General features: G+C 41.3%; 1 protein-coding gene across 1 annotated transcript in view; it reads right to left on the bottom strand.

The window, feature by feature from the left end:
• Positions 1–14,242, bottom strand: part of NPSR1 (neuropeptide S receptor 1) — a 63,033-nt gene that overhangs the window by 43,218 nt on the left and 5,573 nt on the right. Inside the window, exon 2 of the mRNA XM_075140732.1 lies at positions 6,023–6,155. Coding sequence (XP_074996833.1) covers positions 6,023–6,155 — 133 coding nt within the window. The remainder of the gene's footprint in view (positions 1–6,022; positions 6,156–14,242) is intronic.

Here is a 14,242-nt window from a genome sequence, read left to right as displayed (position 1 = left end):
AGGTGATTTGCAGAGTTGTTGGACTTTCAGCTAAGTGTTAGGGAACCAGGCTGCTTCCAAAATTGGGGTATTTAGGTGCCATTGGGTACTCCGGCAAATTTCAATGTCTGTGCCTGAGGGAATATTAACAAATGACAGTCTTCCCAATTTTGACATATCCTTTTCAGTAGTGACAGGAATACATAGTGTAGGACACAGACAATCCATTAGCACAGACTCTTTCCTTACCATACATTAATTACATTTTGAAGAGGTTTTAAGACATAATGAACATAAGAAATGCAGATATCCTTCGTTCAATTTTATCAGTGAACTCTGCAGTACAATTGTAACTTCCTTCAAGTCTTCTTTTCTGCAGGTAGGATACTAACGCCTCCCACTTTTCCTCTGCCTTCATTTTTTTCCCACAAATTAGCATTAAATAGAGGTGTGGAAAGAGGAGAAAGCCACAGATTTCTGGGAATTGTTGAAATAAACTCTATTTCAGTTCAGCATTGTACATTAGGTTTCTGTGTCTTGGGTGGGCAATCATGTAAATCAGATGGCAGGTTCCAGCCAAGACCCAGCTGGTAAGGTATAAGTTTTCCAGTGTAACTGGGAACTTTATGGGCTCTTTGGCTGCCAACAGTCCACCTCCAGTAAGGTGACTTGCTGAGTTAGCTGCTAATTGGCTCTATGCAATTAACTTCCAATGCTCATAATCACTGTGATGTCTAAGGTACTTGTAAAACTGATGAATTTGTATGTATAATTTCTCTGAAGTGCGGAAATATTACAAGTACCATTTTCCAGATGAAAAGCTAGAACAGAGACAATTATCTGTTAATATTGTTCTACATGTTAATTTTGGTAATGGTGTTATTATATTAAGCTTTTGTATAGATCAGGGAGTAACAAGTCATCTTCATTCCTTCAAGTCACATAGACAAGGAAGAAAAATATTGAAGGACAGGCACAGTCCATTAAAGCATTCAGTGATCTAGTGGTTTTGGTGTAGGGAAAAAAAAAAGAAGAAGAAAGGAAGGACAACTTCTAATGTCTTTGTTCATGTTTAGCTGTTGTAGTAGTAGAGTGAGATGTACCTATTATTTAGTGCATTTAACTAGCAGACTCTGCCTTCAGTCATCTTAACCAAAGCCATCCCAGAAGTTGGTGGCTGAGCCCACTTGGTTTTAGTCCCACAATCATGCTCTCTCTGGTCAGAAGCAGCACAGAAAATAAACACTCCTTGCTTCAGCAGGGTCCATTTCCACCTATTTGCTCACATAACCCTCTCTTAGCAAGTTTTCAGTGTATTGGCTTTTTACTAAACAGTGAACAAAATGAGTGCAGTTGCTAAAGGACCAAGGCCTCCTGTGGTCCAGCTTTCTGGGAGCAACTGAAGAAGGTGGCAGCGATATAAAGAGACACTGTAAAAAAATACGTCCTTGTCTTTTTAATGTCATTCTCAAGTCATCCCTTAGGATTTGGTATTTATATCACAATATAGACTGTAGCTAAACACTTCTACAGGTCATCTTTTGTTTTTCTGTTTATATATAAGCTACCATAGAAGTTAGCTCACGTTCTTTTTATTTTCTCTCTTCTTTACAGCCACAGCAATACCTAAGCGAGCATGTATTTCCAACCAAGTCTGTCAGCCTATGGCTTAAAATTGGGCATGTGGTAAAGTGCCTACATGTATTTCTACCCCTAACAATGGACAAAATCTAACACTATTCTTAAAGTACTGATTTCTGCTAAATGTTGGAATAGAAAGAGAAACTCACAGAGCTAATGGTCATGACATTTCCAGCTCCAACTTTCCAGATGTTAACGTTGGAGGAAAAAACCTCAATAAACTATGCACTTTTGGTCATTAAAAGGAACTTAAATACATTTGTCTGTCAGTAGTAGTTGAAGTTGGATGAAGAATAATGAGAAGTAAAATACTTTTCAGCAGAGTTTTTTAATGTATTGCTTGATTGGTTTTAGAATTGGTCAAATAATAAGAGTTTTTCTTGAATGGACTGTTTAGCTAATAAATGACATTCCTTTTCCAATGTTACTCAAATAATTGTGGTTTATATATGCTCATGTCCGCTGCTTTTACATTTTGAGAGTAGAATTAAGGCGGCCTTCATTTGGTAGAGCTGGGTAAAGTGATCTAAATGGATATAAATGTGGGGACAAACCATCTTTTCTGAAAACAACCATATTTTGCTTGAAAATTCCCAGCTTGATATAGCGCCTGTGAACTCGCCCATCTGTCAGACACCACTCTTTGATCTTGAACCACTTGGTGAATTCAGTCAGAGGCAGAGATCTTAAAGACACTAAGACTCTGAAGTTATGTGAAATGGCATCAGGTAGGGGGAGATGCGAGAGGTTTCCTGCCAGGAGAGATAGCTATGCCATGAGCATAACTTGTGTTAAACTCAGAAGAAATCTATTTGGGAAAAAGTGTTTAGAAATACCCTCCTCACAGGGTAATCTTCAGAGCTTACACTTTCTGAGAAACTGAATTGCCTTGGAGATAGAAATCTGTAGGAAACCTTGCTTTAGTTTCAGTCTTCAGAGACGAGCTTGCATCTAAGAAAAACATTTTTACAAAAAAGAAATATGCCCAAAACCAAACTGAACACAAGGCAAACATGGCAATATTCCTCTTCGTTAAATTAGCTGATGCTGAGTGATTAGTACTATTGTTCAACTCAGCTGTTAACTCTTAGCTGATTTCCTAGTGCTTAATTCTCAGATAATCTCAAAGAGATTTATGCATGAACTGAGAGTTAAACACAGACTTAAATGCAGTACTGACACAGGCATTGTATAGGCATATATTTAATATGAAATATTCTGAATACAGGCTTCAGCAACATCTTTAAGCACAGTGAAGTTGAAGGGATTACTCACATTCCTACAGATCCCTGCAGCCTCGAGCACCATGTTAAATTATGGTGTAGTAAGGGATCAGTACGAGTCTTATCTCTGAATTTGCCGGGTGGGTTGAACCACTGAATTCTGGCAGTGTTGAAAGAAGCCTCAATCAGTTACTTACTTCTCGTCTGCATCTGGCTTGGCAACCAGTCAAGGAGAACAACAGTGCTCATTTCCTATTCATGTATTATGCACAATTTGCTTTGAATACCTTGTTTATTCTAACATGAAGGCTATATTTTCATTTCATTTTGTACTACATTAGTGGGAAGACGTGAGAATTGAGGACACTACTCAACTATCAAGCCACAGATCAATAGACAAAAAGTTTTTAAATGGCTTTGAAATGCCTACATTGATAAAGCTATATCCATTATTCTTTTCTCTGCTACTGGGGTAGAAATAATAAATATTTTAAGAATCCCAAAATAGATGGAAGTAGTAATATTGACTAAGCAAAAACTGTTTGCCAGGAGATTAGGCTTTAGTTGGTAGGATTTAAATATGCCTGGCATGTCAAAGCAATGTGACAAGCCAGTGTTTTCATAATGTTCTGCGTCTACCTCATAACTTGTTGTGAAAGGATGATGACTGTTGCCAGCTTGCTTTGTTCTTATTAACATTTTTGAAGATAAGAAAGTGAAATGGCTCCATTTCAGGAATTAAGTCATTTCTTTGTGCCAAAATACTGACAGGAACTCTTGGTGCGGGAAGATAAATTAGAGTTCTGACTCCTGCATCACAAAAAAGAAGTCAACATTGCTTGAAAGGAGCCTTGCTGTTCAAGCTGGTGTTACTTCTTTTAACATTGCAGATGTGAATGTCAAGTGAGTTTTCTATGTGAATTTCTGTAATATGCAATGCAATAGACGGTGGAACTCAGGCACTTTGAAGCTCTGATTTTAAAAGTCAAGGGTAATTTTAGGGAAGGGGAGGTCAGAAGAATCAGCAAGTGGAACGTGTGGACCTCGCTCAATATTGTAACGTCAGCTGTATAGCACTATTTGCAGCCCACATCTAATGGGGTATTTGCCCTGTTGTCTTTGCCACTGATTATTCCAGCTCCCTCAAAACTGCACGTGCAATGCCTTCCCCTCCCTTCATGTAGGTAGTATTTAAACCTCTAGTGAATAGCTCTCTATCCACCTCCATTCTAATCCAAAAAGTCAGCCTTTCTTATGGGTCCAAAATGGCAAAAATCCCACCCAGGCCCTTACCCAGAGCAGCAACAGCAGTAGCCTCCTCCTAGTACACCTCATGTGGACCAGCCTTCTCCTGAGCTATCCTGGTCCAGACACTTCTGTCTGCTTCTTGCTCTATTCCTTTGACCTGGACACCCATATCCTTATGCTGGTTCTTTCTCTGCTGCCGTAAATACATTTCTTTTCTTACTAGGACAAGACCCTTTGCTGTGTAGTTGAGCTCTTCCTATTAGGACCCATCTTCTATTACCATGCTGGTGTATGTATTACCTGTGCCTTTGCTCTGGTAGCAAGCCCAGCCCTTGTGCCCTCTGTGCCAGCTGCACACACAGGGTCATTTTCCACCCTCCTCTCTTCCAAAGCCCTTCTCATCATGGTTGCCCCCAGTACTCTGCTCGCTGATGACAGTAGGCAGAAAATGGACGGTGTCACTGGGGCTTCAGTTGCTCTTCTGCTCTTTGCCTGTACTACTGCTTGGTTGCTTACCTTTTACCATCCTCTGTATATTCATCTAGGATTGGGAGCTCTTTGAGCAGAGGCTGGTTATTTTGAAACTCCTGTGAACACTGTAATGCTCAATCTGTGATTGATGCTTCCAAACCATGCTGTGAGGCTGTATCAACATGCCTTACCTGATGGAAAATACTGCTGGCACACGAAGGAAGTGACATGAAAGTCATGACTGAGATAAGTGAAACCGTTACAGACGACTCACAGGCGAATAGGAAAACCAGCCGTCCGCACTTCAGAAGAGGAGGCACTGCAAACCTTCACCTCCTCACCTTGCAGTAATGTTTACATCACCTGTAGTTATGGGCCAGTCCCTTTGCATCACTTTGCACATCTTGATCCATTTCAACTGAGAGCACTTCTTCAAATGGGACAAGCTCCTGGGCAGCCATGGTTGAGACCATGAGCAGGAGTTCATTTACTTGCAAAGAATGCATGTTGAAAACTGGGGACTGTAGTCCTTTGCTTTTCCAGTTTAAACAGAGATACAGTAGACATCAACGGAGGATGCAATATTGCTGGGAAATCACATGTTAAATAGCTCTTTAGTGGAAAAGTGCTGTAATTCCTACCATATCTTACAAAAAAAGCAACAGAAAGCATATAAATCTATCCTATATACACAAACAATACAACAGCTGTCTTGTAAGCAGGGATTAGTAGCAGGACACTGTTACAGAAACAGCACATATTTTCCCTTGGGAAACTTAAAACCCCACAAGTTTAGTCCATTCAAGGCCATAGAGAAACAATGTGCTGCTTATGCTCGTTTCCTTTCCTGGTTGCTGAGATTGAAATTTTGCAAACCAGGTTTCTGTACGTTTTCCATTTTGTTTAAAAACTATGAAGTTCTTGGATCAGCAGTCTTTTTTCCATTCAAAAAAATTAGCTAAATGTATTCCTCTCCACATTTACATTTTTATATTTCCCTTACTTGGTTAAACCAGACAACGTGAAGTTATTTTCACTCTTCAGTGCAAGAGCGTAATTGATGGAGCAATACCGTTGTTAAGTACTTTAGAAAGGGTTTTAATAGAAAACCACAAAAGATTCATCTTACACTAGTTTAATTTAAACAGTTCCATGACAACAATGGGGACATAACTTCTGGGACATGTGAATGCAAATTCAGACTGGAAGATAAGACTCAGTGAAATCAATGAGTTGCAGCTGCTGCATCTGACACAGTCACTGCTACATCTAGCAACATCTTTTTAGATCAGAGGCAGACTGAACCTTAAGATACGAGCCATCCATCTGTCTTATGGCAAGCTGCAGCTGGACATTAGGTGGCAACTGAATTCTTCACCACTCAACTTGCATTTTCTTATTTCTCATTTTAATAGTGATTCCTGTGCAGTTCAGATGCCCTTTCCCCTCCCATACACTACCTGTGATTGCCAACTGTGTAACAAAGAAGGTCATTCGAGATTTCCGTTTCCTCCTCCAGGTAGAGAAGAGCACAGTGGCATTTCCAGCAATTGTGACAATAAAGAGAATCCAAAGAGTCACCAGCTGCTCTGTCTGCATTGGAGAGAAGGAAAAAAAGGGTATCGGTAGGTGGGTGGGTAGTGACTTGGGTTAAGTCAGTCAGCTATCCTAGGACAAATGAGATGAGAATGGAAAAAAGGAGTGAAATGTGAGTTTTGCCAATTGATTTCTAATCATTTAGTCTAAAAGATATTCTTGTTCTTTCAGAAAATACTTTGCATGCATCACTGCTGGTGATGTTCATTCCAGTTTGATTTGCAGTAGCTGAATATTACTTTTATCTTCACAAAACCACTAGCAGTGTCTGTGTTCGGCACTTAACACCAAAATGAAAGGCAGCCCTCAGTTTTCTCGCGTTGCTCCAGCAAGCTGTGAAATAACTAGTTGCCTCACTTTGCAAGGAATATTGATAGATGGGCTCCTTTGGAGAAATGGGGGAAATAAATACTTCTCTCCTTCCCAGCTCCAGTGAGTCTGGATCATCCACAAGCCCTACGAAATTCAGACATCCACTCCATGATCTAGGTGTGCACCAAGATCGAAAAGAAAGCATGACCCACTGTAAGGAAAAGTAAAATTGTGTAGCGAGCGATACGTGATGACAAAACGTCCCCTAGTGGTAGTGTGTACAAAGAAAAGAAAGCAAGGAAAAAAGGTATTCGCGCTCTCAAAGCATCAGGATCCTCTGGCTGCAAGAACAAGGGCGTACGTATCCACGTTTGCTTGTTTTGTGAGTGCACACCCAATCTCCTCTCTCCTTTTGGCCTATCAAAACCCATTTGGTCCTCCCTAGGTGCAGGATAGTTATTTTTCAGTGGCCACTCTGTAGGTTTCCCCTCGCCGTGTGAGAGCGCACCGTTTATGTTTTCTCCATAGCAGCCAGACAGCTCTGAGCCTGAGAAGCACCGAGTCTGGTGAGCATGGGGTCAGCTTGGAGAAAATATTCTGCATTTCTGCAAAATTCTCACTGATAAAAACCTGTCCTGTGTAAAGCTGTATGTAGTGGCATGGAGGAAGACGGTTCTGCTGCTCTTCTGCAAAGACAAGCAGAAGAGAGGGGATTTTTCACAGTAACAGTTAGGTTTGAAGGGCATAGAGCAGGGGAGCTCAGGAGAAAAAAAACCCTAATGTATCCAACAGCAATAAAATACACATTATTATTAGAGTTGAAGAGAGAAAAAATACATATATGCCTCAGCAGAACTGGTAGTTATAAAAGTAAACCCAGTTTCCATAAGGGACGACTCTCCCAGAGCCTGCTGCTCCCAAGCAGACCCCTGCCTTTGATGTTTCAGGAGGAGACAGTCTGTATAAATGAAATACAGAAGTGCCTTCAGCCTCCAATGTTTCAGATGCATTGGTCGCCTGCATTCACATCCTAGCAACTGGGATGAGTTTCCAGTCATGTCAACGCAGTCGTTTGGGATCTTCCAATTCCTGACACCAAACCCATCATGTGGGAGCTAGTGGAAAATGGAGGAGACAGGTAAGGGCTGCAGTTGAAGAGGGATCCCAGCTGCTGGCCCTACAGAAGTGACCCCAAGGCACTGTCCTGAGCAGGTGGGGGGAAGGAGGCTGTCAGTGAGACCTGTGCTTGCCTGACTGGGCTGATGATGGAGCAGACAGAGGGGAGAGCACTCATTAAAAGCATTTGGCAGCCACCAACCCATGACTTTGTCATGGGTGAGCAGAAACCAGGGCTCCTGCTGCCCGCAAAGAGAAAACGGCTCAGCTGTGAGCGTGGGGAGGGAAGGTGAAATGGCAGGAAAGGAGCAGGGGCAAGGAGCTGCTTAGTCTGCCATGAGCTTTAGTGCCTCCTCAGCTCTTAGCCCTCTCCCAGTCAGTAGCCATGGTTCTTCCTCTACTGGGGAGCCACTTGTGGGAACCCGCCTCAGCTTTGCTCCAGGTAGGTAGCCAGGCTACCCTGTGGGTTAGGTGGGCATGCAGGAAAGGCAAGACCTGGTGTATGAGATTTGAGGCTGTGCTCTGTGCCTGAACTCAGAGATTAGCTTAAGCATACAATGAAGGCTGTGTTTAGATGGTTTCCCTTTTCCCAGCATGATAACTTTTGCCAGTGTAATCTACCATTTGGGTCATCTCACCCAACTTTAAAGCTCTAAAGAGAGGCAACTACTCTAAATTGTCATAGTGGAGTCTAGATAATAGCAGTATCTCAGAGCTGAGTCACCGTTCATCTCACTTACTTTGTGATGGCCTGTCTCCACTGATTATAGAGTGACCTAGATAAAATGACTTGTGTGGGCTGGATGCTTAGCTTTTAGACAAAAAAAAACCCACCTCTTTCGGGTGTCTGTAAATCTTTTGAATTTCTTGGAAACAAATTCCCTTCAAAATGTGTGGCAGAGACATGGTGGAACTATTTTTATGGAGATGCTTTGCTTTGTACAAGAATTGGAAGGAAGTGTCTTTTTGGAAGGTAATTAAAATTTTAAAAGGTAAGATTTCACATCACTTTTGTCCTTGAAATCAGTGGGTTCTCCTCAGGGTTTGGTTTGTCGTTTCCATTTCAGAAAACATCTTTCACACATGAAGAAAACTGAGGAGCAAGACTTGTTCCCATTTTCTCTGGTATAAAATCAGGAGAGCATTTTCTTGAAAGAAATTCTATATTCCTGTATTATACTGATATGGGTACAAACAGAACAAGGATCTGACACTCAAACCTTCTTACAATTCCTGCAGAAGAAATAACTATGGAGCAACAGAAACTGTGTTAGAGGGGTGTTTCCCCATCATAGGGGCACGGCACATATGATGAGTTTAAATCTCCTCCTGCCAAGTTAAAAAGCAGTGCTTAACAGTTAAGCAGTTTTAGGCTAAGCCTTTACTGAAATACACAATTAAACGAGACTACAAAGATAACCTAAAAGGTGCAAAAGCTGAATATAGGAAAGGTAAGTTTGAAAGGCCATCGACAAAGGAATAAAGCCAAAGTTTCTATTAATCTGTTTGTCGTAGCTGCCATTCAGAGAGAAGAGAAAAAGATCTCATTCTTGGAGATTAAGGAGCTATAATAATAAGCAACTTAAATCGCTGCAGCCTCTCTCAGCCTGTGTTAGCTTGCAGAATAAAAACTTCTGTGGTTATTAATGGAATGCCCACCATGATAAAGGCCTTCACGAAGGCTAGGATTAGAATTCAAAATGATCCTGATGAATTGGAAACATGCCCTGGAAAAAAACAAGATGCTCTTCAACAATGGAGAAGTGCAAGGCTACAGGGCAGTGGGTGTAATCACATAGGGTTGGGCGAGCCTTCAAAACATCCCCCCCTGCATGCAACACGTAAAGTGACCCACAGGTGGAACATGATTTAATGACGTCACCCTACCATGAGAGCAACAACCACCATCATGGGATCGACACTAGTCTCATGTGCCTCTGCTCTAATCCTTCCACTGTACCCAGCAGCTGTACTATGCCCACTCCTGGGCACCGTGCTTCAAGACAGACACAGAGCAATGAGTTGACAGCAGTCTAGAGGATATAGCCAGGTGAAAAGACTGAGTGAATTAAGTTGCTTAATCTAGCAAAAAGCAGGCTGCAGGAAAATATGAACATAGCCTTGAAGACACAAAAAGATTGACGTAAAAAAGGAAAGGAATAATTTCTTCTTCAGATCCACTGGAGACTGGCCAAAAATCAATGAACCAAAATGACAGCACAGAATTCAGGTTGATAATTTTAAAAAAATTGACTTAAAAATATACCATATATATATAGATTGATTGAGTCAGTGAAGCCTCTATCTGTGAAGGTCTTAAAAACAGCTATTAGATTAGAGAGGTAACTGATTGATCCTTGAACTTCACTCCAGCTGCATTTTCTATAATTTTGTTTTATTCATCACCTTAATGTTGCTTAGACATAAAGGTGTTTCATTTCATGTCTTGTTTGTTCATCAAGCAAAAATCCTCTTTTTGTAACAACCCTCAGCAAGATGATTTACAAAAACCATTGTTTATTAACATGTTGCACAGACATCAGAGGCAGTCTGGATAAAAAGAAAGATAATAACGTCTCCCAAAGCCCTGTGTAGAAGCTTTTGGCAAGGGCTGCTTTTGCAATTGGCATTGCTAACTACATTACATGAGAATGCCATGAGAGAGACTAGTGTCATAAACCAGTTATTTTAGATTAGAAAAACTAAAGATGCTGGTGACTTAATTAAGGTCACAGAACAAATCAAAGTCAAGAGGATTTCCTTGGCTTGACTACAACCGTTGCATGCGCTGCTATTCCACAAGACTGCTGTGTTTGGAGCATGGAAGTACTTGACATCTGGAGCGCATATTCATGTTTTGCTAATTTGCCTTAAGATTAAAACCAGCTTTAGTCAACGAAGAAAGCCCCTTCATGGGTGAAATGTAAGCCAGAAAACCCGTCTGAAGATTGCCTGTATTTTCCTTTGCTTGTAGAATAGCCTTGTTATTTTGTCTCTCTGACAAAATTTCTGAATCTATAGGCTGCGATAAGTCTAGCAAAAGGTATATTCTGCTTTATATTTGAGACAAAGATCATCCCTATGACCAGCTTTAATCAAGACGATAGTTAAAACCTTTCAGAGCCACTGGGAGACATTTTGGTGTCATGATGCCATCCCTCACTCCAGTTCTCCCCAACCAACTTCCCTGCTCACCCCCCCCTCTCTTGGGGGGCACTGGCTGTGGCAGTGGAGCGGGGATATACCCGATAGCCCATCCCAATGGAGGTGCTGTTGCTCATGTCTTGAGGTGCAGAAGCTGTTGCCTGATACCTAAGCAGTTGCCTAATAGAAGGAGAGGTTCAACTATCAATGGACAAAGCACATTTGTACTTGAACGGGAACTCAACGTGAAACAGTTTTATTCTAGGTGCTGAGGCTGGTTGGGAAAAAACCTGGGAAAAAAGGTTGCCAGTAAGAAATGAGCAAATAAGCAGAAAAAGAGAGTGAGAGGTACTCTGTTCCTGATGTGACTGGCTGGCCTCTTAAGGTGCGGAGAGGAGGCCTATAGTGAATTCATGTCCTTGCTGACCTGGTGCCTTCCTGCTCCATGTCCTTGGTCACTGGGTGAAGAAGAGGCACTGATGCCTCGTATCACAGGTCAGCAGTGGCTTAAGTTTCTGAACAGTTTCTTCTTACTGGTTGATTAAATTCTGGGAAAATGCAAACGGTCTCACTGCTTGCCTTTGGTATATTTTAAAAATTATGTTTCTAACATAGCCTATTGCAGCAACTGAGATTGTAAGAGAGATGTGATCATGGAGCAAGCCAAACAATTTTATAAGGACGTTCTTCTTACCACATAAGAAGAACACATAAATCTCCTTTCTAAATTGGGGAACTGTCATGCTCACGGTCAGGTTCACCACTGATTGCACTGCACTTTCTTAAAGGAGAAAAAAAGAGAAAAGTCTTCTCTCACCCCCTGAAATAATCACTTCAGTGGCAGGCCATGCAAGAAAATGGAGCAGTCTAGACTTGCATTTTTTTGACCCTGTTGTAGAAGATCTGGAGTCTTGAACTTTCAATACTGAAAACGTTCAGGACAGATTTGCTATTTTAACAGCCCCCATTTAGGGCTGTTAAACAAACAAAACCAAACCAAACCAAAACAAAAAACCTAACCAGGAAGATTAGTTTTCCTGAGGCAGACAGGTGCCATGCAGCTTGACTGATTCCAGTCAGGGATTTATAGTCAGTTTACCTCTAAGGCAAATTGCACTTTGGACTGCAACACTGAAAGAAATCAAAAAGACAAGACACTCATCGGCACAATTTAATTAAAGACCCTTAAAGGTACTGGTGCAACCTCTGACATAATTCATAAAGTTTTTTAAAATAAATAAACAAAGCAAAAATAGATTAAAAACCTCTGTCTCATACTTGCAGGTTCCTCCACAGTAGAAACCCTAGAGGAGGCTTGTGGGGTCTAACTGCTGCCTACAATTATCTAATGGGAGGGTGCAGAGAAGATAGAGCCAGGTTCTTCTCAGAAGTGCACAACGAAAGGACAAGAGGCCGCAAGTAAGAGTTGTAACATGGGACGTTTTGATTAGATATTAGGAAAAAAATTTTCATCATGATGGGAACTGCGATGGGAAACCAGAGATGCTGCGGGATCTCCATCCCCAGAGATATTCAAAATTTGAGCGGACGCTGCCCTGAGCAATCTGGCAGAATTTGAATTTGCTTTCGAGCGGTTGGCGCAGGTGACCTCCAGAAGTCCTTCCCTACCTGAATTACTATGCACACGCAAGTATGCGTAAGACCTATTTTCTTAAGAAATGCACTTAAAACTAAAAGGTACTTATACTGACGTAATCAGATGAGTGCTTTGCACAAGTTGTATATTATTTATTGTAACATAGAAACATGAACAACTCAGATCTTTGTGGGAATCTTTACGTAAATTAAAATTCACCCTGCAAGTAAAGAGCACGGGTATAAAGGCTACTGGCATGGAAATGCTACAAACATACTAATCTTAGGAAAAAGGACTTTAAAAGTATAAGATGGCATTTGTCTTATGCTTATGAGATGAAGACTTTCTGCCAGGGTGTGATCAGCTTAAACAATGAGCTGTCAGAAGTAAAGTGTGATGCCACTGAAGGGATCATGACTGAATCTATTGTTATTTTTACCAGCTACAAAATAAAGGTTCTTTAATACGTAAAAAAGAACAAAGTTGGTTGAAGTGCCAACTGGAAACATCCATATTTCTTCTTGTGTTGAAGCTTTCAACACAAGTTGGGTTGTGAAAAACAGAGATCTGCTTGAAGATAAGCTGTAGGGGCATTACACATACTTCAGCTGTAGATAGCAGTTCTGACTGTCAAGAGGGAACAAAGTAAGGGGCACCAAATATCTTACAAAAAGAGAGACAGTGGACGGAATACTTAGGCTAGAAGTAAGCTTCATACAGTAAATGTTAGTCATCTGAATGTGAAAGTTCAGATGATTGATTCAAGCCACCTCCTAATCTCAAGAAAAGCTGCAAAAATGGCTGGATCATTCTTGATTCATTTGCTGATAGGCCTTGTCTCAGTCAGAAAGAAACACGCTAACAACCGGGAAGATCACTGAAATATTATGCCCTAGTTGTCACAAGCAGCAGAAATTGTACTGGCCATCCCTGCAATACAAGTGTGTTTTGAAAGAACGTTCTGCATCTAGCAAGACAAAATGGAGAAGATGTTTCTATACGGAAAAGATGTTCCTGAAAATTTTGGGAAAGCAATTTGATTGACACCGAAAAGGTCTGGGAAAACTCATGTGAAGATAAGAAAGACTGAGAAAAGAGAAAGTTCAAAGCTAAGTTTTGTATTTTGTCTTTGGAAGAGCTTCCACTATGATTGATTTTCAGAGGAACACATTTGGGCAGGCAACAAGCCCCCTAAGAGTTGATTTTTTTTTTTTTTTGCTAGCGTAGCTTGGAATGGAGCCTGATTCAAACTGCGTAAATACTAGTTCAGCCCCAGGTCTGCCTCCGGGACTGCGGCTTTCCCATTTCAATGGCACCACTCGTGCCTGCGCGTTTTCATATCTCCTGCGCAGAGGCTGCCTTACTGAGATGCTTTCTCACAGGCTGGCTGTGTTATCCTCCCAGCACAGGGCTACAGGTCGCTCTGGCGATCCTGGGATGCGTTGCCACACGAGGCCTTCACAACACGTCAGAGGTGCTGCCGACAGTCACTTCTCCACGTCTCCGTACGGTTGGAAGATGGGCACAGTTGGGAGGGACCCGAGCTGACGTTTTCTATTCTGCCAAACTTGAGAAGCAGTTTTGAATGAGTTTGTGTCTGTACGGTACTGCACTCATAGTCTGTGAATATTAATGTGTTATAGAGGAAAAATCTATAACATTTTCTCCCATTTAGACTTAGGGAAACAGACAAGCTGAGGAAGCCTATTCACTAAATCAGGACACTTTCTCATGGAAAGGGTTAATTATGTTATTAAGATTACTTTCACTTCTTTTTGAAATCTAGCGAAACTGTGTCTATCTTTTTTGTGAATCCCCAGTTTTTTTAGAAAAGTATTTCTTAGCTCTGAATTCACCATCACAGGGGAGGCGGGGTCCTTTCAGTGCACAACATTTAATGCATGTGAATTGCTGT

Source organism: Calonectris borealis, chromosome 2, assembly GCF_964195595.1.
Source record: "Calonectris borealis chromosome 2, bCalBor7.hap1.2, whole genome shotgun sequence".
Lineage (NCBI taxonomy): Eukaryota > Metazoa > Chordata > Aves > Procellariiformes > Procellariidae > Calonectris > Calonectris borealis.
This window is presented reverse-complemented; position numbering and strand designations above follow the sequence as displayed.